This window comes from Mastigoproctus giganteus, chromosome 13, assembly GCF_048544385.1.
Source record: "Mastigoproctus giganteus isolate SK-2022 chromosome 13, ASM4854438v1, whole genome shotgun sequence".
Taxonomy (NCBI): domain Eukaryota; kingdom Metazoa; phylum Arthropoda; class Arachnida; order Uropygi; family Thelyphonidae; genus Mastigoproctus; species Mastigoproctus giganteus.
The window spans coordinates 68,106,511-68,128,151 of NC_143587.1; the positions used below are offsets into that span (position 1 = coordinate 68,106,511).

Genomic DNA, 21,641 nt, shown 5'->3' on the forward strand with positions numbered 1-21,641 from the left:
CGCACTGCCGCTCCTTCCTACCTGGCTACGGAGGCGCCATTTAAGTGTGATATGCCTTCATCAATAGGCCCAATACCGAACCCCTGGGTACTCCACTAATAACATTAGTCCACAAAGAGCAGTATCCACTGATTATCACTCTGCCTTCTCCCACTCAACCATCCCTTTATCCATAGCAGCAAATTGCCCTTAATGCCACACTGCTCCAATCTGTACAGCAGCCTTATGAGCAAAAAAAGTAACAAAGTATATGATATGAAAATTATTTTTTGAATCCAGTTCCTTTGTGACCACATTGTAGTATCCAATCAAATTTGTTAGACAAACCCATGCTGTGTCTGAATTATAATTGCAGCCTTATCTAGATGATCCTGCATTACTTCTTTTACCAGTGACACCATTATTTTCGCTGGAACAGATGTTAAACTAACAGTTTTGTAATTACTTGTGTTACCCTTTGATCCCTCTTTGTGAATTGGGGATATATTTCACATCTCCATTCACGGGGACCATCTCTGAATCCAAGGATGCTCTAATAATTATGGTTAGGGGTTTACTTACTTCCTTTGCTGCCTCCTTGATATATTTGGATAGATCTCATCCCCTGAGGTGGATGGGACCAATCCAATTCTTATGTTTAACATCAGCAATTTCTCTTCTACCATTCTCTGAGTTATTACAAAACCATTTGGCTCTCTAGTCTAACTTGAGATAACCTTCTGGCATCTCCTTCCCTAAAGAATTCCTCACATGTGAAAGTAGATGCAAAATACTCATTCAGTTTGTCAGCAACCTAAGCAGGATCATCAACAGTTGAACCAACAATATCAAGTGCATCAATTTGATTCACCCCCTTCCTTCTAGTGTTTATGTAAGTAAAGAAATCTTTGTTTTCTTCGCATGCTTTGTCAAAGATTTCTGCCTTCGCTTTCCTATAAATAAATAATGTTTGTTTGTTGTTTTTTTGGTTTTTAGGAGCATTAGCAACTAAGGCCATATTGCTCCATGATATGCGGTGGTCATTCCCTGACCTTTCCGCATCCTCCGTATTTGGTGGTGACGGGCTCGAACCCCGGTCTAATCAAGAAGCATGTGGTACGCACTGCTGCTCCTTCCCACCTGGCTACGGAGTTGCCCGTATATAAATAAATAAAGAAAACAACAATAATACATAGGCAGCTGTGACACCTGAAAATTTATATGCATCCCATTTTTCTTCTGTCCCACAAGTCTAATCAGTTAATTTGACATCCATTTAGGCCTAAAGGAATTTCTTAGTTGGTATGAAAAGCCAATTAGCTTCCATGATCAATTCCTTGAATGCTTCTCATTTAGAATTTGCTGATGGCAACGTCATCATTTGGTACCACTGTATAGAATTTAAAAATATCTCCAACTACTGTGGTCACCTCTACGAAAGCAAAAACCCCTCCCTTTATCCTTGATGGTAGTTACATCTTTAAGTAAATCCCAAATTGATACTGCATCACAGGCACCTAGTGGTTCTTTTATCTGCAGATTCTTAATGCATGAATAATCTGCTGATGATCAGATTGCTCCCTATTGTTGCCTCTCTAAAATGCTGCTGTAGAAAACAATCATCCAAGAAATCCACAAAAGTTTTTGTAGTGTACAAGTGACCAACCCACAATTTCCAGTCAATATCTGGAAAGTTAAAATCTTCCATTATAAGACATTCTGATTTACTAGCGTAGAGTTGTTCATTGTATTCATCAGTCATTATGCCCATAACACATTACTACTCTCATTTTTGCCTTCCTCGTGCTTATGTCACACCAAATTGACTTAACATTAAATTGCACTGGCCACCCATGTCAACTGGATGCACTGCCTTAGATTTCATGTGCTTCTTAACTAAAAGCATAACCCTCCCTCCTGGCGGGTTACTCCCAATATTCAAATTCTGCATTCCTTATATCTGAGTGACAATACCTCTGATATCCCAACAATGTCTGCATATGATGTCTTGACCAGCACTTCAAGTTCATCAAATTTATTTACTATGCTTCTAGCACTGGTGTACATGCAAGTATATATGCACTGCCCATACCCTTAGTTACCCTAACACAGCCCATGTAATTACTTGTTTCAAGATGACTCTCAGCAGTCCTTGAAATCTCCAGTATCTTTCTTTCAAAGGCTGCTGCTCGTTACAAAGAAGCAGTGCAAGAATCACTTTCACCTCTGCCTCCTGTTAATCTGTCTGTGTATCCCCTCCCAAGCTAGCAGTTTTCTGACCCACCTGAAGCTGCCTTGATAGCATTAGTAAATATTGTTGCACCTTGTCTATTTAAGTGTATCTCATCCTTGTAGAAACAGTCTCTCCTGGTAACAAGCACAGACCACATTGAGAAAAATTCTACTCCATGAGCCTTGCACAATCTCTCCAGGGCTGAATTCATTGAAAAGGCTCTCATATACTCCTACCTAACATGTCTGGGAAGAATTGCAGTCAATCTCAAAATCAACCCTAACATGATTTTTTTTAACAATCCCCTCATACTTGTTAAACAAGTCAGCAGATCTCCTACTCTTAACGTCATTAGCACCATGTAAAACAATATTATCTTTTGTGCCCTTAAAAGATGATATCTGCTCTACAACATTATCAAATTTTGGCCCTGGCAAATATAACCTGGTTCTATTCCATCTATCCCTTTTTGCAGTATATTTTTCCTGTTTCCCTGACAATATTTTTAATTTTTTTTTTAACATAACCAATGCAAACAAAGCAAAATATAGAATTTTGCATTTTACAATAAATCAATGAATGTTGCAATACCTTTTTGCCGTTTGACAGTTTCTTGAAAAATAATTATTTATTAAACAAACAACCTTCTCTTTTAGTTTGTATATGACCTGCATCGAGACTTATCTATCATATTTTTAATATATATTTTCTTCTCGATCTATTTAAATTAGATCGATTAACAGGTTCACTGAAGTAAACTGATTCAATTTGAGTCTCAGCAATAATTTTCAATTTTGAATGGTAGCAGCAAATTAATGTCAACTAATTCAAATTCCATTTGGTTCCCAACAATGTCTTTCTCAATTTCGGTTGATAGAGGCAAATTAATGTCAACTAATTCAGCTTGAGATTGATGGATATTATGTTGGTTTTTCTGCCAATGGCAGTAAACTACGATATTCTTCATTGTTGTTTATTGGTTCTTCTTCCATTTCATGTAGTTCACTTGAAGGAAACCATGTTTTCAAAAACTGAGAGAATGTTGACTCAATAATTTACATGCACTTCTCTTTGTTTTAAAATCCTACGAGTTTTTTGCTCATTTTGATATACGGCTTATTATAAAATAAATAAAATAAAACAGCATATTAGTTTTTTTGACACACACGTATCACAAAAAAGTAAGGTTCTAACCTCTTAAAATGTCCACCGGTTGTGTTGTCACTCGTATGAATCACCCATGCCCACTGAAATTCAACTTGGGAAAGAAGCATCAGCAACACTAGTACCATAATGCATGCATGCATGCATTATAATGTTTGACAGGCATCAAACTTCAACAATGTGACAAATGTACATACAAATTCAGAGAGCTCCAACATGATGGCATGGCACCCCCTCTTAATGTGCCATGCCTACCATATCACTATGGCTCTAATTATATTTCAGAAAAGCTTTTGATACTGTTGCACATAAAAGACATACACAAACTGATGCAGTGGCATTAAGAGCAAGTTGCTGCTTTGGATAAAGGAATGGTTGAGCGGGAGAAGACAGAGTGGTTAACACTGGACACTGCTCTTCTTGAACTAATGTTATTAGTGGAGTTCCACAGGGTTCATTGCTGGGCCAACTGTTGTTCTCTATATTTATTAATGATATTGATGAAAGCATATCAGGCTTAATGTCTAAGTTTACAGATGATATGAAAGTTGGCAGGTAGTTAATCACAGTTATCAGGATATGCTACTGCAGCAAGGTCTAGACAAATAAGGCAGATGTGCTGAGAAGGGCAACTGAAGTTTAATATTGACAAATGCAAAGTACTTCACATGGGGAGAAGAAATCTCAGATTAACACGCCTACATATTGGGCTCGTTAATCAGGGCAGTGGAGAATGAAAATGACCTGGGGTGGGAGGTTTAATTTTTTAATGGTGCATTGGCAGCTTAGGCCATAATGCACCAAGTCAAAAATAAAAACAGTACTATATATGTTTGGTAACCAATAAACAGGCTACCACATCAAGAGGTAAATATGTTAATATGTTGTCCTAAGAGATATATATATATCCATACCCTTAGTTACCCTAACACAGCCCATGTAATTACTTGTTTCAAGATGACTCTCAGCAGTCCTTGAAATCTCCAGTATCTTTCTTTCAAAGGCTGCTGCTCGTTACAAAGAAGCAGTGCAAGAATCACTTTCACCTCTGCCTCCTGTTATATATATATATATATATATATATATATATAGAGAGAGAGAGAGAGAGTACTATGGTAAAAAAAGTTAAATAAATTATAAAAGTATAAATTTAAATCTTCGTGCATAGATTAATAGAGTGTAGAAAGTTAAAAATGTCAGACATACTGTCTCATGACCCACCTATGCGTGAGGATTGCAAAGTCATCTAAAATCTGCCTGAGTTTCCTATAGTGAATCCCTAAATATAGGATATTCAATAAAAACATGATAAATGATTAAAACAATTCTCACAAACGGGTGGGTCATCACCCTCAGAAAAAAAGGAGTCTGTCAGATGACTATGACCTATATGGAGCTAAGCAAAAACAACTCCCTCTCTCCGGACCCTTTGTAGACTGGACTGCCACTGCTTGATTACAGGCTTAATCTGATGTAGTTCGTGTGTGGGGAAGTGGCAAGATTGAGATATTTTGGCGTGTATTATTTGTCTGTAGTCTGTATAAGGAACCAACAGGCAATGACTATTTGAGGGAATGGCTGATTCTGTGGTAGTATCAGCTAATTCGTTTCCTGATCCCAATGCAGTTTGGGATCCAGCAGAAGTGGATGTTAAATTCTGATTCAACAAAAGAAAAACATATGCTGAATCCGAGAGAGGACTGGATGGACCTCACAGATAATTGAACCTGTAAAACAGAATGAATCAGTATATATCGTATACCTTTGGTAATAGCGATCTTTAATATGATCAGTGGCTGGCTATTTCTATTGCATGTAAATCCGCAGTATATATACTAGTTTCTTGTGGAATCTTATTAAATCCTGTTTTGTGTGGAAGGACAACAGCTGACCCCACATATAATTCTCACTTTGAGCCATCTGAGTAGATTGGCAGGAAGTCAAAATATTGCACTCAATGTGATGCAAAAAAGTTGCTCATAGACAGCTGGTGGTGTGACAGCTTTCTCTCAGTTCTTTAGGGAGAGGTCACAAGTTGGTAAATGGGCATGCCAGAGTGGAAGGAATTGCCTCGGTGACTGGGCAACATTGTCCACCATCATGTTTAGTTCACTTAACAACCCTTGGATTTCAAAAAGGTCAGTTGGCAAACTGACAGGTGTTGTAGAGATTTTCCCATCATGGCTCAAAAATCAATGCCCAGGTGGGATGATCGGGCAGGGATTTAAATTTAAAAGTGCATTGTAAGGACAACTATTCACTGAAGAGACAGAGATGGTTAGTTTGCTTCAAAGTAAAGGCTTTGGACAGGAGATGTGCAAAATGTTCCATGGGCAGCCCAGATGGGCTGGTGATTGACTGGATCTAACCACCAGAGCAGACTCTTTCTCTAACAGAAGCATAAAGCTGAGAACCATGATTACAGCACTCTGCACCCCACCAAGTTGGCAAAGTAACTGTAGAATATTACACCTCTTGACACACTGTGTCCATAGCAGATGAATATGTTCTATGAATGTCAGCTATTATTATGAAAAATAAGTCCTCAGAATTTGACTTTTCCCCCCACCCGGATGGTGTGTTGCCCAAGCCTTAATTCTGGGACAGGGTGAAGAGTCAGTTTACAACAAAAGTGTACACAAATGGCCTTTTTTTACTAAATTCTGAACATATTAGATAATGCGCACGATGCAACACGATCAATGGCTTTTAGCAGTTTCCTTTCAATGACAAAATCATCAACGCAGAGGGCACTGTTTACCACTGGTGGAAGTTGTTGTGATAGAGTTTATCTTGATTGCAAAAAGTGTGACACTTAGAATGGATCTTTGTGGGACTCCATCCTCTTGGCAAAACACTCAAGAGAATGTGGATCCTAAACGAACTTGGAATCAGCGATTGGAAAGAAAGTTTTTAACAAAAACAGGAAGGTTACCCGCAAGACCAAAGTTACAGAGGTCTTTCAATATGCCAAACTGCCAGGCTGTGCCATATGCTTTTTTTGATATCAAAGAAAACTGATACCAGATGCTTGAATTTAATAAAAGCATCACGAATGCACATTTTGAGTCCGATTAAATGATCTAGAGTGTTTATGTTTCTTCAGAAGTCATATTATGTTCTGGAAAGCAGGCCATATGTTTCCAAATATAAGGCGAGTATTAACCATGCAAAACCTTGCACAAGCAGCTTGTCAGAGTGATGATGGTTACTTGGACTTCTAGGATCCTTTCCTGGTTTTGGGAAGGCAAGAATGACTGCCTTCCTCCAGGAATCTGGAAATTCTTTGTCAAGAAAGATTCTATTAAGCAGAATTAAAAGATGATCCGTAGATTGTGGAGAAAAGTGTTTTATAATTTCATGGTGGATGTCATCTGGCCCGACAGCACTTGCTCATGTAACAAAGAATGCTGTGATTAATTCTTCTTGTAAAGGGCTTGTTATATGGGTCAAGCCCTTTTGAAGAAAAGTTTAACCAAAGCTTCTTACTTTTCTCTTTCAGGGCCAAGAATTCCGGGGTTCCCCCAGAATTCTTGGCCCAGTAAAGAGATTTTTGCAAATGTTTTCCCTAGAGCAGTGATTCCCAACCTTTTTGGCCCTCAGAGCCCTTTTTAGAATCAATTTCTATGGAGGAGCCACTGTGCTGGTGCTCTGCTCTGCCTCGTCGTCTGCCTGTCTTGCACTACAATAATTTTGAAGCTAATGGCAGCAAAATGACTGAACGTCGTCTGCTAGAGAATGCACAAAATCCAACTTGGCAAATTTTTATTCAGCATGTGATTTATAGTTTTCTAATTTATGTTTTTAATTCTTTAATTTCATTCAATTTTTAGCTATTTTATTTTCCTGGAGCGGCCGCGGAGCCCTTAGCCCTAAGGGCTCCGCGGAGCACAGGTTGGGAACCACTGCCCTAGAGTATTTGCAACTGCATTTGGATCTGCAAATGGACATCCATTCTACTCTAAGATCACTGAAGTGCATGGTAGATATTTTCTCTTCATTTTTTGAATCTTATCCCAGACTACTTATGAGCTAGCAACCTGGGTTACAGAGGAGATAAAACTAATCCAAGATTCCATTTGGCTCTGATGTTATATATAGCATGCTTTGGCACATGCACGTTTAAAGGATATTAAATTTTCTGTGGTAGTAGGTCACCAAAATCTTGTTTTGGGCCTTCCTAGCTGCTGTGCATTCTGAATTTCACCAAGATTTTGGGAATGGTGGAAACAGTGTAGATGTTTTTGGAATTAGAACTGTGCTGTGTGGACAATACCTTCTGTAATGTAGGTAATTGCATCGCTGAAGGGCACCTGGCTGACTCTTGTGATGTCAAATTTTGGCAGATGTTCAAAGGCATTCCACACAGCCTTATCGAACTTCCACTGAGATATCCTTGATGGCCAACATGGTCTTTTTTCAGTCAAAAGAGATATCACAGGGAAGTGATCACTCCCATAGGGATTTTCTTCCTCCTCCTTTATGTATTATGCTGACATTACATAAGGTAGGGTCTTCATTTGGCTTTAGGTATATCTCCTGCAAACAAAGGTACACTGGCTTGTGCCTATGAAAGAGGGCCCTGATGTAACCAACATTCTTCTGGAATCCATGGCAATTCCACTGTATGAATTTGGCCATCATTTGACCTTTGTGGGTCCTCCAGATGCCTTACAAAGTGCTGAGGGATTTTCGGTCTTGGATTTGGAATGGTAGCTGATTTGTCCTTCTTGGCATGTTTTTGTGAGCTTAGTAAATAGCGTGCGATAGGAGTAAATGGCTCTGATGGCAGTACAGCCATCTCCATTTGTACCATACAGTACACTTCTCAGAAAGTTTCTAGGTGTATGAGGGCTTGGTGCTGCTAACTGGTTGGATGCATTTCCTGACCTGTTGTAGGAAATGTTCAGTTCTGTTTTCAGTTTTTGAATTTCTTTCTCTTCTTCCACCGCTGGCATGCTTGAGAGTATTCAGGGTGCTCCCCTTGACAATTTGCACAGATTGGTTTTGCAGGTAAACATTCCTTGATCTCATGGTCTTTAGAACTACATCATGCACAGGCAGGGTTACCACAACAGGCAGTTTGCAAGAGGGCATACTTTTGGCACCTAAAACACCTCAATAAGATTTGAGATGTAAATCCTGACTGGGCAGTTTAAGCAGCCTGCCGTGTTGGAACGTGAAGGCCATAGGATATTGAATGTAAGGATGAGAACTCCAGTAGGAATGAGATTCCCATCCTTTTGCATAAATATTTGCTTGACAGCTCACTTCTTGGTATTTCAATTCGGAGCAGATCTTTCTCTCCAAGACATGAAGAAGATCCCAACTCTAATATGACACCATGTGATGAGTTCAGTGTTTTATGTGGGGTTATGATGACAAGTGTTCCTCCCCTATCAACGTGACTCTCGGGATTTGTTGGGTATATTTCTGATATGAGGTCTCTAGAATGAGATGTTCATTCAGGAACTAGCAGGTAGTGTGTACACAAAATGGGATGTCAAGTTCACTTAGGAGCATAGTACCCATTTTCAATAAATCTTGACTGCATCCAAGGAACAAAGGAAGGGAGACTTATTGGCATGCAGTTGACCCTAGCAGTAAGAATCACCTGTTAATTGATCCAGTATGGCTGGTCTGGGACTGCTCGTTTTGTTGAAGCAGGGACCAAAAGTGATGTATTACAGCTGGGCCACTCACCCACCAGGATCCCCCTTTCTGAGTTTCCACTGGTTATGGCACACAGCTGCACATGCCAGATCCCAGTGATGATAATCTGGAAGGCCACTAGCATCACTGGGAAATGCTACTGGCATCAGTGAGGCCAGTAGCATCACTCATCACACACAGGTGTTCGGGTAGAGGGGAGGACCTGGGGTAATTGTGCAGTCAGATATGAAGTTCTCCAAGCAGTGTAAGTAGGCTGCCAGGACAGTTTATGAGGTTTTGTAAATGATATACAGGAACTTTTCTAGTAAGGATAAGGAGGTGATTAGTCCATTGTATAAGGCAGTAGTTAAGCTACATCTCAAGCACTGTGTACAGGTCTGGAAGCCTCATTTTAAGAAGGAGGTGGATCTGCTGGAACAGTTGCAGGGAAGGGCAACAACAAGATTAGTGAGGGGAGCAGAAGGGTGCTCTTACCAGGAAAGGCTTCAGTTTTGAAAACTGCAACGTCTGGAGGCTAGACACCTGCAAGGAGATCTGACTGAAGTGTTCAAGGCCTTGAAGGAATTGAGTAAACTCAATGCTGATGGAATCCTTCTTCCACTTGCTCAGACTACATAATGAGGGGAAGCATAAATTCAAACTGAGGAAGGATGGTTGAAGGTAGGAATTCAGAAATTTTTCTTCAGCCAAAGGGTGGTTGTTTGTTGGAACAAACTCCCATCTGGTGTTGTTGGGGTGAGTAGTTTGAATAAATCAAAGAACTACACTGGTGTGCAAAACTTAAGGACCAACACTATTTCTAAAGGTTACAACCACAAAATCAAACAAAACAGCCTGTGGCGATTTGAATAACTGTGGCCATTCAGTAGAAAGTTGGTGCACATGCAAAAATTTGAATCGTGATGAGAGGGCTCCCATAAACAGATAAAAGTAGCAGTTCAGCAGTTATGTGCAAATTACCGAATGGTGAGCACGATTGTTACAGATGTTTTATTGGTTTCATACAGTGCCACAGACAACAAAATGGCCAGTAGACATCTTGATGACTTTACCCGGGGTCGAATAATTGGGAAGCTCGATGTGCGACTGTAGAGTTCGGTATCGCCCATAGCATCATCTCACGTACGTGATCAGCCTTCAGAACAACAGGTACAGTTGTTCGAAGCAGCGTTGATCATCCACAAAAAACAACACCCAAAACAAGCTACTGTACTGAGGTAATCCTTTCCCATGTCCGTCTGTTCCGAGGTGTCACTGGCCCCAAGTTCATGTTTATGGATGATAATACCACATCACACTGCAGCTGTTGATATGCTTTTGAAAAGTGAGGATATTGTTCATATGGATTGGCCTGCCTGTTCCTCGAATCTAAATCCCATTAAACACATATGGAACGCTGTGGGGAGACACCTAGTGGCACGTCCACATCCACCAGAAAACGTTAACCAGCTGAAGCTGGCGCTGACAGAGGAATGGATGACATCACCGCAAGAACTTATCAACAACAATGTTCTAAGTTTGGACAGGCAGTGCAAAGCCTGCATTGACATTAGGGGTGGCCATTAGGGCTTACAATAGTGGGATCCCAGTCATTTTTTTCCGGTATTGATACAAAAAATACCGGTTTTTCGGTACTAATTTAAAAAAAATAATTGTTTATAATTTAATCACATAAAGGTTATAAAATCACCTTTATGTGATTATGACGTCGTTATCTCTACTAGCAAATGTTCGATAAATCATCAATAGGACACCATTCAACATTGCAACCTGCCCACAATTCTCAAACAACTTCATGTCTGACCGTATCGTAACTCCCAAGTCCCGTTACTCCACTACTGACTTTAGTTCAACTCCACCAAACATATAAGTTATTTTGGGTTGCTGTTCACCAGGTGTAAGACCTTGCATTTTGCTGAATTAAAGCATAGCTGCCACTTTTCTGACCATCCCAGAAGTCTATCTAGGTCACTCTGAAGAAGCTCTGCTTGGCAGCGATCATTAACTACACTACTGATCTTTACAACATCTGCAAATTTAGACCTCACGCCCTACATCCCTTCATAGATGTCATTTAAGATAATCAAAAACAACAATGGTCCCAATACTGATCCTTGGGGAACCCCACTTCTTACATTAACCCAATCTGAGGAATAACCATTTATCACAACTATCTGCCTGGTGCCCTCAAGCCATTGTGCTATCCATCTAAGGATTTTCCCTATGATTCCAGCCTGCTCCAACTTATAAAGTAACCACTCATGTGGGACTGAGTCAAATGCTTTGCTGAAATCCGAATAAATAATGTCGAAATTATTCCCTAAATCCAGCTCACAAGTGACCTGTCAAAATGGCTAACCAGATTTGTTAAACATGATTTTCCCTTTACAAAACCATGCTGTATATCCTATAGAATTCCATTTCCATCTAAATGATCCTGAATTCCACCCTTGATCATTGCCTCCATGATTTTCCCTACTACTGAAGTTAGACTGGCCAATCGGTAATTTCCCATTGCACTCCTAGAACCGCATTTATGTTCCAATTTACACCAATCCAACGGAATCTCTCTTGAGTCCAGTGATGCTCTCATAACTAGCCTTAATGGTTCAATGCACTCAGTTGCCGCCTCCTTTAAGACTATAGAGTATATGCCATCAACCACAGGAGCCTTACTAGCTTGTGGGCGCAAGAGTTTTCTCATTAAATAATCATTTGAAATTTCAACATCATTAATTGCACTTTTTTCAACTTCACTTCCATAATTTCTCATTGACACCAAGAGTTTTTTTTTTTATGTAAATATCGATGCAAAGTAACTGTTGAGTTTATCTGCAACTTCAGCTGGGGTATTTAATACTATCCCATGTCCATTACATAAGGATCCAATCTGATTTGTCCTTCTGTTCTTTGCATTTATATATGCGAAGAATTCCTTAACTGCACTCTTTGCTCTCTTCTTTATTCCTTTTCCCCACTTTTTGCTCTCTTTATTCCTTTTTCCCACTCTTTGCTCTCTCCCAGACTCAGTAAAGATACCATAGTGAAAATTATACTTTGCTGAATAAAACGTCTTTCTCCTTCAGAAAATGATGAAGATAATTCAACCATGGGAGACCAACATGGAACAGAACATCAGTGTTATGCAAATTCTTTCCAAAATAAAAAATTACCAGACTCCAATGAGATTTTAAAAGATGAACTTGAGTAGGAAATTAATGAAATACTTTTAACTATTTTTGCTAAAAAAGTTCAAAGCCTAGAAAATATGGACTGAGATCGTCTACAATTATCTCAGTACAATAGTACCAGAACAGAATCCGAAAGGGCGTTTTCTGCCACTAATCAAATATGTACCAAAATTAGATCCATTTTAAACGATGATACTATTGATTGCTTATGTTTCTTAAGAGCTCACTTAATATTCGGACAGGTAGTGTAGATGCTTAAACATAACTAAACTTTGCAGTAACAATATGTATTTTTGTTTTTAGAATAACTGTATTTTAATGATTTTTTTTTTCAGAATATTTATTATTGCAATAAAAGTTTATTTAAAACATGAATTCAAGTAATTACAGTACATACTTGTTTTTTGTCTTACTTTATTGCACCTAATTGTCATCAAAATTTATTGAGAAAAACGTTTGTTTTTGGAATACCGGTATCATAAATTAAAAATACCGGTATTAAGATTTTGACCGGTATTGTAAGCCCTGGTGGCCATATCACCTACCGAGGACAAGCTCTTCCCTTTGTTCCATCTTTGGCAGTGATGCATCTGTATCATGGCAGCCAGTGCTTTGTTGCCATTTTTGATAAAGTCCCTCTGTACCGTTTTGTTTCCTTCATCATTTCTGTACCTCACGAGGTTCCTTTGGTATGCTTTTCCCATATCCAGTCCACTCCCATGAGAAGCTACAGGTGAAAACCTGACTGGTCCTTAAGTTTTGCACACCAGTATAGATAAACTGTTAGAAAGGATAGACAGGTGAAATGGGAAGTGTTGGTTTTTTTTTTTTTTTTTTTGCTGATGCTGTATAAGCTTGTTTTCTGGCATCATTTGCCACTACTTCTACTACACTGATGTATTTGTATAAAAATGTAAATATGTGTGATTCTGAATAATACATTGATATATACCAAGTGTCTTTTGGGATGCAGAAGATGCATTCTTTTTTATTTTCTGCCAATTCATGCAATAGTAATGCTTAGTTTTTCTCAGATTTTCTGGCACCACATACAAACAGTTCATGCTTCATACGATAGCAGTTTCCTTCACAATAAGTTGCACACAGCATCTTGCCAAAAAAAAAAAAAAAAAAAAAAAAGACCTATAAAACTGTCAAAGGGAATCATTTTGCTGCACAAAAATGCACATCTATTCACAGTGAATTTGACAATATAGATACTCTTGAGCTGGGCATGAACCTTACAGTGTGGATTTAACCCCAAATAATACCACTTGTTTGAACCTATGAAGGAGCACGTGAGAAAGAAGAAATTCCAGACAGATAAAAAACTCAAGTATAGTGTTTTGAATTGGCTACCAGTCAGACTACTAACTTCTATGCTGCTCACATCAGTGTCTTGCACAGAAACAGCAAAAAATGTTTCAATGTAAGAGACATAACTTGAAAAGTTTGGTAATTTGAACATGTAATGTGCTCTTTATATTAATAATAAAAAAAAAGAAATAAAAAAAAAAAAGAGAGACAGTCCAGATCAACACTGAACCACTCTTATACATGCCACAACACAGATAATAACAAAAACATACACAGTATGCTATGTAGGCATGAATAATTTTACATGACTTGGTTAAAAAAAAAAAAACCATACAAATACCAAACATTTATAATGTGAATACCCAGATTCAGACTGAAGCATTTAATTTTTTTTTTACATTTCTGTGCCGATTTTTTGTCAGAATAAAGCATTTCACAGTTTTTGTAGTTCAGTAAGAAACAGTGAAAGCAACTGCTTGAATTTCCCCAAATGTCACTTTAGAAAAAGCCAAAGTGGAGATTTACCTCCATTTTTAGAAACAGACTAGATATGAGTAAATTTCTGTGCAAGAGGAAAAACACCGGCAGGAAAAAGTGTGAAGAGGTCATATAAAATACAACGAAATCTTGAGTACGTTTAAAAATCAACTGGAAAAATACGGTCAGGACCTGAAGAGTTCATGGTACCAAATCGTGCTTTCAGTAGTCAGGACCTCAATATATGACAGGCTTATACACCAGTACTATAAACCAGGCTTGGCCAACCCCACGGCCCACCACATTTCTTGCGGCCCGCCACATGATTTTTATACTACTGACTATATCGGTGGGAAATCATTCACTAGCTGCACTAGGCACGATAAATAACGAGAAATATAATACTAGACCAACTGTACTTCCACAAATCCCCACAACTCCTTCCCTTCTTGAAACTGGAAATGATGCAGATGGAAGTAATTGATTTACAGTGCAACAATGAATTAAAACACATTCACGCCACAACATCAAAAATCAACTTTTACGTGTATGTGACAGCAGAAAAGTATCCCAAATTAAGATTTTTTGCACAAAAAATTGTGAGCACCTTCGGATCCACATACATTTGTGAAACTTTCTTTTCAAAAATGAAATTTATTAAAAGTAAATCTTGAGCTTCAATAACAGATAAAAATCTGGAAAATCGATTAAGATGTGCAACTACCAATATTGAAGTAGATTTTAAAAAAAAAAATGAATGATTACAAAGAAAAGCAAATATTTCATTGATGTAGATGTATAATAAAAATTAATAAATAAAATAAATTTTTATGGCATTTAATTTTTTATTTTTAAGACCGTTTTATTTTAAGTGTGACCTGCAGAAAACTGTAGTTCATCAGAGTGGCCTGCAGAACGATTTGGGGTGGCCAAGCCTGCTATAAACACTGTTTGATATGGTTAAGTGTAAACAGAATGCAGCCTATTGGTGACCTAAGTTGCCTATCTTTCACAGAGAATGGTGCTTCTACTTATGATTAAATGTTAAGTGCTCGTTGTTGATCTGATGTGAACTATAAGTGCACAGTTATTGCCTCCATTTAGAAATGAATTTAACACCATTCTTTCCTGCTATATACCTTACACCAATCTATGTGACCGACAGTCACCATTAATATTTCTAATCAAAAAGCATTAAATTTATTACATACAAACATTTCAAATAAAAGGTAAAAAAAAAACAAAAAAAAAAAAAAAAAAAAAAAACTTACAAGACAACTAAAAATTAATTATAGAGCTAAAAAGGTCAATGTACATACAAATAAATGACAATATGAGCATTAACTAATTTTACCAAAAAAGAGAAAGAAAGAAACATTTTCTGAAAACACATGATTAGATGAATAAAGATGAGGAAATTAATCATGTTTTAGAATGCTTTTACGATATTTTTAATTAAAATTAGCTCTTAATAATCTACTGTTATGATTAATAAATTGATGGATAATATAAAAATAAAAGAACAAAATATCATCTTGCACTTAAGTGCAATAAAAAGGACTACAGAAGTTCAGTAAAAACTACCATTTTATACGGTATTGTATTTTAAGAGATTAGTGAATTTTATGCAGCCCACTTAAACACACACACACACACACACACACAAGTTTTATACAGGCTTTGTACTGATATTGATTTCTGCTTATGGTGAGATAATTTAAAAGGCTAGACATGCATCTTATGAGTGATATGGATCTAGAACATAGCCATGCAGAGTGTGATAGCCAGACCATCCCCTCCCATCACCCCAAACCTATCTCATCCTCTCACCCTCACATCGTTTTTTCCCCCACATACATTAAAATGAATATTCTGATGATGCATCAGCATAGCTGCTTTCAAATATCCTATAATTGTACAGTTAATCTCTATTTCTTTATTCTGCTAAAGCTATAAGAATTCTATTTAGTTACTACCAACTTTGTTTTGGGTAAACACAAAATGGGCTTGCAATTAAGCAAAAAATTCAGGAGAACCAATTTCCCAGACTGCCAACAGTAACTGATGAAAATTAAGTATAGGACTGTGTCTATAAACAGAAAAGAACAAAAGGTTTCAATATTAAACTAATTTTGAAATCCTTAAATGGGAATCAAAAAGAATTCTGAGCTCAAATGTATATTTCCACAATGTCTGTACAGTCTTGGTTTAGAAGCAAAATTTACTGTTTTATAAAAAAAATTTAATAAAAGTAGTGATTCAAACTGAGACCCTCCTTGTTAATAAGCAAGCAAAGCAGATGAATTTGCTGTAAAATCTTATAGTGGGTAAAACTACTTGCACTTCTCAAAAGTAAAGTTCATGAAGTTCTAAAGATAATGTCAAGCTGCAAGCAAATTGAAGGCAGTTAAGTGTATTCAGAAAATGTGAAAGGGGTAAATATACACTGTTGTTCTGCTATGACAAGTTGACTGGTAAATGAATGCACATACCTAGGCCTTCCATTTTCTTCTCTAGGGCAATTCAGACATGCTGGCATCCTTAGGTTGAGTGAGCATTTTATTACCACAACACTAAAATATAATAGCAAGATGACAGATATTTTGGACTATACTTCACAAACAGCTGCATAAAGATTAGACATAAAATACTGTTTATATGAATGGGATAGCTCTTTGCAATCTGCATCACGCATACATACAATGGGGAAATAAAAAAATCTACCAACAGTATATTAACAAGTCAAGGCCCCTTGATATAAATGCTAATAATAATATGGACTTAAAAGCATCCAAATATTCATACTTTGGTTTCAGAATCCATTATTCATAATCAATGCAGCAACTCAGAAGACTCTGACAGGCTGGATAATAAAAATGAGGTTTACAAACACTTTATTAACCAGTCTATTCAATAGCATCCTACAACTAGGTTAATAAATCACTGATCAATTGTGAATATCTGAAGTCTATAAAATGCATATTAAATATAATGGTCCTATTGGTATCTGTGCCACAGTATATGATGGTTGAATCTTTAAAATTTTAATTTCCACAACAGCACCAAAATATAATATATATGTTACTGCAAAAGCCTGAAATCGGTGAATCACAAGATTTACCAGTTTTAGGCAGTAAAAGCCTGAATTATCAATACATTTCACTATATTTTGAACTTTTACTGTTCTGATACAGCAAATCCTATGATTTATTGGTTCATGTTGTTAAGAGCTTGTTTGGTAATTGCATTTGCAAATTCTCTTCCATTATCTGAGTGAATTTGTTATACAGAAAACATTGCATGGGCAGGTGATATATTTCCCTTTGTCACTGCTTAAAAATTGGACAAATGAATAAACCACTTTCAAAAATGTTCCAAATTATTGGTTTATTCATTCATAACAAGCTTTTGGAGATTGGGAATATTTCCTCCCCATGCTTTTGTTAAACAGAGGTTTGTGATAATCATAAAATATGGTTATCACTTTCTGAATTTTGAAGAAGGACATGGGGAAGAAATATATCTCCTGTCCCTGCAAGGTTGGGTAACATATTCATTACATTTGGAGCACATAATATCGGAAAACTGATGAGAATTCACAAGTTCTATGTGGAATGATGTTAAAAACAAACTTTTACCAATGTGAGTGGTAAATCACAGGAGTTATATTACAGCGGTAAAAGTCCAAAATAACATAAAATGTGTTCTTTCAGGATTTTACCCCAATTGAAACTGGTTAGTACTAGGATTGACAGGATTTCGTGGTTTTACGGCAACTCTCTCTCTCTCTCGCTCGCTCACATCCCCCCCACCCTTCTTTAAAAAATGTTGTGGTGTTTATTTCTTTAAGGATACTGAATTCAATACATTTTCAAAATGGTCAACAGTATTATAAAATATCATATTCACATGAGCAAAATACCATATTGCTATACTATACTAAATACTATAATTGTATATAACACAAGGTGAGCCATATATTTATAAGAAAAAGACAATTTACTTCTCAGTAAATTACCAAAAACTGTTTGAACCACTTAAAAATCAAAAATAAATGTGTAAATGTAATAGTAATATGGGCATAACTTCAAGAATTAAACTGAACAAATTATTTCTCAGAAACTGACATATGGCACACCTTGTATATATATTTTTTTAAAAAAAGTCCATAGATAAATAATTGAATGTTTTGATTTTCATCCCTGGAAATTAGAAGCTTGGCACTCATCTATAAATACCTGCAGATTTCCCTATGAATTTTATTTTTAGTCAAGTGCATATCAAAGATGACAATGAATACCAATTTCAAAAGTTGTTTATATAAACTAATTTGAAATTTTCTAAAAATAACAGAATTAGAGAAATGCCAATCAAAAATTAGCACTTATTTGGTGCTCGTATACAATATAATTCAGCAGCCATCTGCATATCTAATGACAATGATTAAATCTCTTAGGAACTCTTCATGCTCTCTACAGGCAGCCAGGAAAGCCCATGGTGTCCTACCAATGATTTATCAAGCGCTATTCTGTAGACTTAGGGAGGTCATAATCCCACCGAATAAGGCAATTGTAAGACCACATTTGGAATACTGTGTTCAAGTATGGAGACCTCATCTGATAAAGGACATCGGGATTCTTGAAAGGATTCAAACACAGGCAACTCAAGTGGTGAGATTGGCAGGATGACCATATTAGGAGACTCCAATTATGTGGGCTACAGAGCTTGGCAACCAGGCACCTGATTGAGGTTTATAAGGCTCTGAGAAGGATTAGTAAAATGAATGAGAGTGAAATTCTCACTGTTCTAAACAATTCCAGAACTAGGGGTCATAAATTCAAATTACAGGGCTTGAAGTTTAGATTAGATTGTAGGAAGTTTTCTTTTAGCCAGCAAGTCATTAATAGTTGCCCTCGCAGGTAGTTGAGGCTGACAGTTTGAATAAATTCAAAGGTCTACTGGACACTTACCTGTGTGAGGAAGGAAACATGTGTTTTCTTGTCTACTCGGTTGTTGCTGGTGGTATTTTTTTTTTTTTTGGCAGTGCAGCAAAAGCCTGTGGCTTCCTTGCACTATAGGGCGAATACTATTACTCTATGTAATCACAATAAAGTTATTACAACAAAATTTCCAACAGGAAAAAAAGAAAGAGAAAAAAAAAAAAAAATCATGAAATGACTTTAAAAAATAATGCGTGCCATTCACATGCCAGTCTTATCCAACTCAGTACAGTGGGATCTTCTCATTAACCACAATATCATAATCCTTAAGATCTCCAAAATCAGTTACTTAAAGGCCTATAGGGAAAGCAGTGGTAAATTTCTGAGCTGCAGGAATGCACAAGCCCCCACCCACCAAGAAATTTTTCTACAAATATTAGCATCACATTTAAATATCTGCAAAGGCCTACACACACTCAAACTAAGGGTTCAAACTTTCCATTAATACTTTCACACCAGTTAGAGTACATACACCCTGACACGATTAAGTGATCTTGTCAGTCAGTCCAAAAACTTAAACAGCATAATAAATAAATTTTTGACATATCGACATATTGGTAGCAATATATCGCTAGTATTGATATATGGTTTTCGATTATCATGAGCCCTACAGTGATTTTATTTTTAATTTTGTTATTTTTTTGCCATCCCTACTTTCAACTAGCACCAGTTTACATTTTTAGCATGGTGGATTAGATCACTGTGGTTTAATCTTACCCTTGAGGTCTCTAAAGGGTTTACCAAGGTGTGGTTCTTTCCCTGAAAATGTGAAAATGAAAGCATGAAAATATCAGAGCTTGTCTAATATTTTCTTGCTTCCATTTTTCACAGTTGCAGTGGAGTTATATCACCAGTACTCAAAGAACCTCACCTTAGTTATCCCTTTAGAAACCTCAGAGGTAAGATTAAACTGCTGGGATTTAATCCTGCCATGTTGAAGATGCCAACTGATGCTAGTTCAAAGCTGGGATGGCAAAATAAATAAATAAATAATAAAAATAAAATTGCTATTTCGATCACATGATAATTGAAAACCATATATCGATACTAGCGATATATCGCAAGTTGGTCAAGAACTTAATTATCTATTAGGTTCTTGACCAACCAATGAGGTTATCACTTGACTGCTTCTGGGTGTGCACGTCCTGACTGGGGCAAAAGTGATAATTACAGGTTTGAACTCTTGGTTTGCATGTGTAGGGCAGCTTTAAAACTGACTTACTACAGTAAACTCTTTAAAATCTGGCACCCACTGAGATTGAGAGGTGGCATATTTTATACAGATATACCTAGTGCTTCAGCAGCTTTAGAACAGTGGTCTCAAACTCAAATTGCATGCGGGCCGTATGCACAATCTGAAAGCAGCTAACGGGCCGGAATTTTATTTTTACAAAATGAGAGTGAATCTAAGCACCGTATTTACAACGAATACATAATTGAAATGTATTCGCAGGCCGTGTAAAATTGCTTGGGGGGGGGGGGGGCAAAGATGCGGTTTGAGACCACTGCTTTAGAGGATCATATTTCAATAAGTATTAAGCACAAACAACCAACTTACTTATATCCATAAACATTTATAATAATTATCTCATCCTTTCAACTGTTTTTGCAGCCAGCAGTATTTCAACTGGTTTTAATTCTCACAGAAGAATAAACTTGCCTTTGTAATGAGTTTGCACAAGTATTGCACTACTTTCAACAGATAGCTTTGGAAACTGATTTCATATACACATGGCAGCTCACACTGAACGATTTCTTTACAACTGTTTTGTAAGCATGTCATTACAGATTGGTCCTTGAGGTTGTCACAGACATTCTCTCAGATATGCCAGACAAGCTGTACTTGCTACCTGGGAGTCTAAAACGCTGATGGAACTGATATTCGGGTGACACTCAAATCAAGTGGACCCAATGTCGGCGAAGTCCAGACAGTCTGTGACAGCCAAATACTCTGCTTGCACCTTCATGATGGTGGGCCTGTTAGTAATCCTGGGTATAACCTCCATGCACAAGTACATGGTGGGAGACCGCCCAGGTGTGAACCAACGTAAGCAGTGGTCGAGGTGGAGGCTTGTTATTTGTTATTTGGTTTTTAGGAGCATTAGCAACTAAGGCCATATTGCTCCGGGATATGCGGTGGTCATTCCCTGACCTTTCCACATTCTCCGTATTTGGTGGTGACGGGCTCGAACCCCGGTCTAATCAAGAAGCATGTGCTATGCACTGCTGCTCCTTCCCACCTGGCTACGGAGGCGCCGCCGAGGTGGAGGCACATGGAGGAATGCCGCCCCTCTATGTTACCAGGCAGCACTAGGTGGTAGATGACTTTCATCAACTGGGGCAATACCACCACTTTGCTTATTGGAGGCTTGAAGTGGTGGAACCCATGTTTAGTCTCTAGAGCTAAGTTCCTGTCAACCCTTCCCCATCTCTTCCATCATGCAGTATGACTGATGACCTTTGAGGTTATGATGAACATTGTGGCAAGATCCAATATTATTTACATTTCGAGGGTACAGCTCTAAAACGTGTTCACAGGCCGGCCGCTAGTTAGTACACCAGACCGAACCTATTGATAACTCTCTAGGAGGCTTCCAGATCAGCTAG

At 37.6% G+C, this 21,641-nt stretch overlaps 1 protein-coding gene across 6 annotated transcripts in view; it reads right to left on the minus strand.

The window, feature by feature from the left end:
- LOC150076140 (upstream stimulatory factor 2-like) overlaps positions 1–21,641 on the minus strand; it is a 340,777-nt gene that overhangs the window by 227,819 nt on the left and 91,317 nt on the right. The window contains exon 3 of one of the 6 annotated variants that reach the window (XM_090387167.1): positions 16,527–16,607. The exons of the other annotated variants lie outside the window; for them this stretch is intronic. Coding sequence (XP_090243293.1) covers positions 16,527–16,539 — 13 coding nt within the window. The 5' untranslated portion in view covers positions 16,540–16,607. The remainder of the gene's footprint in view (positions 1–16,526; positions 16,608–21,641) is intronic. 6 annotated transcript variants of the gene reach the window in all.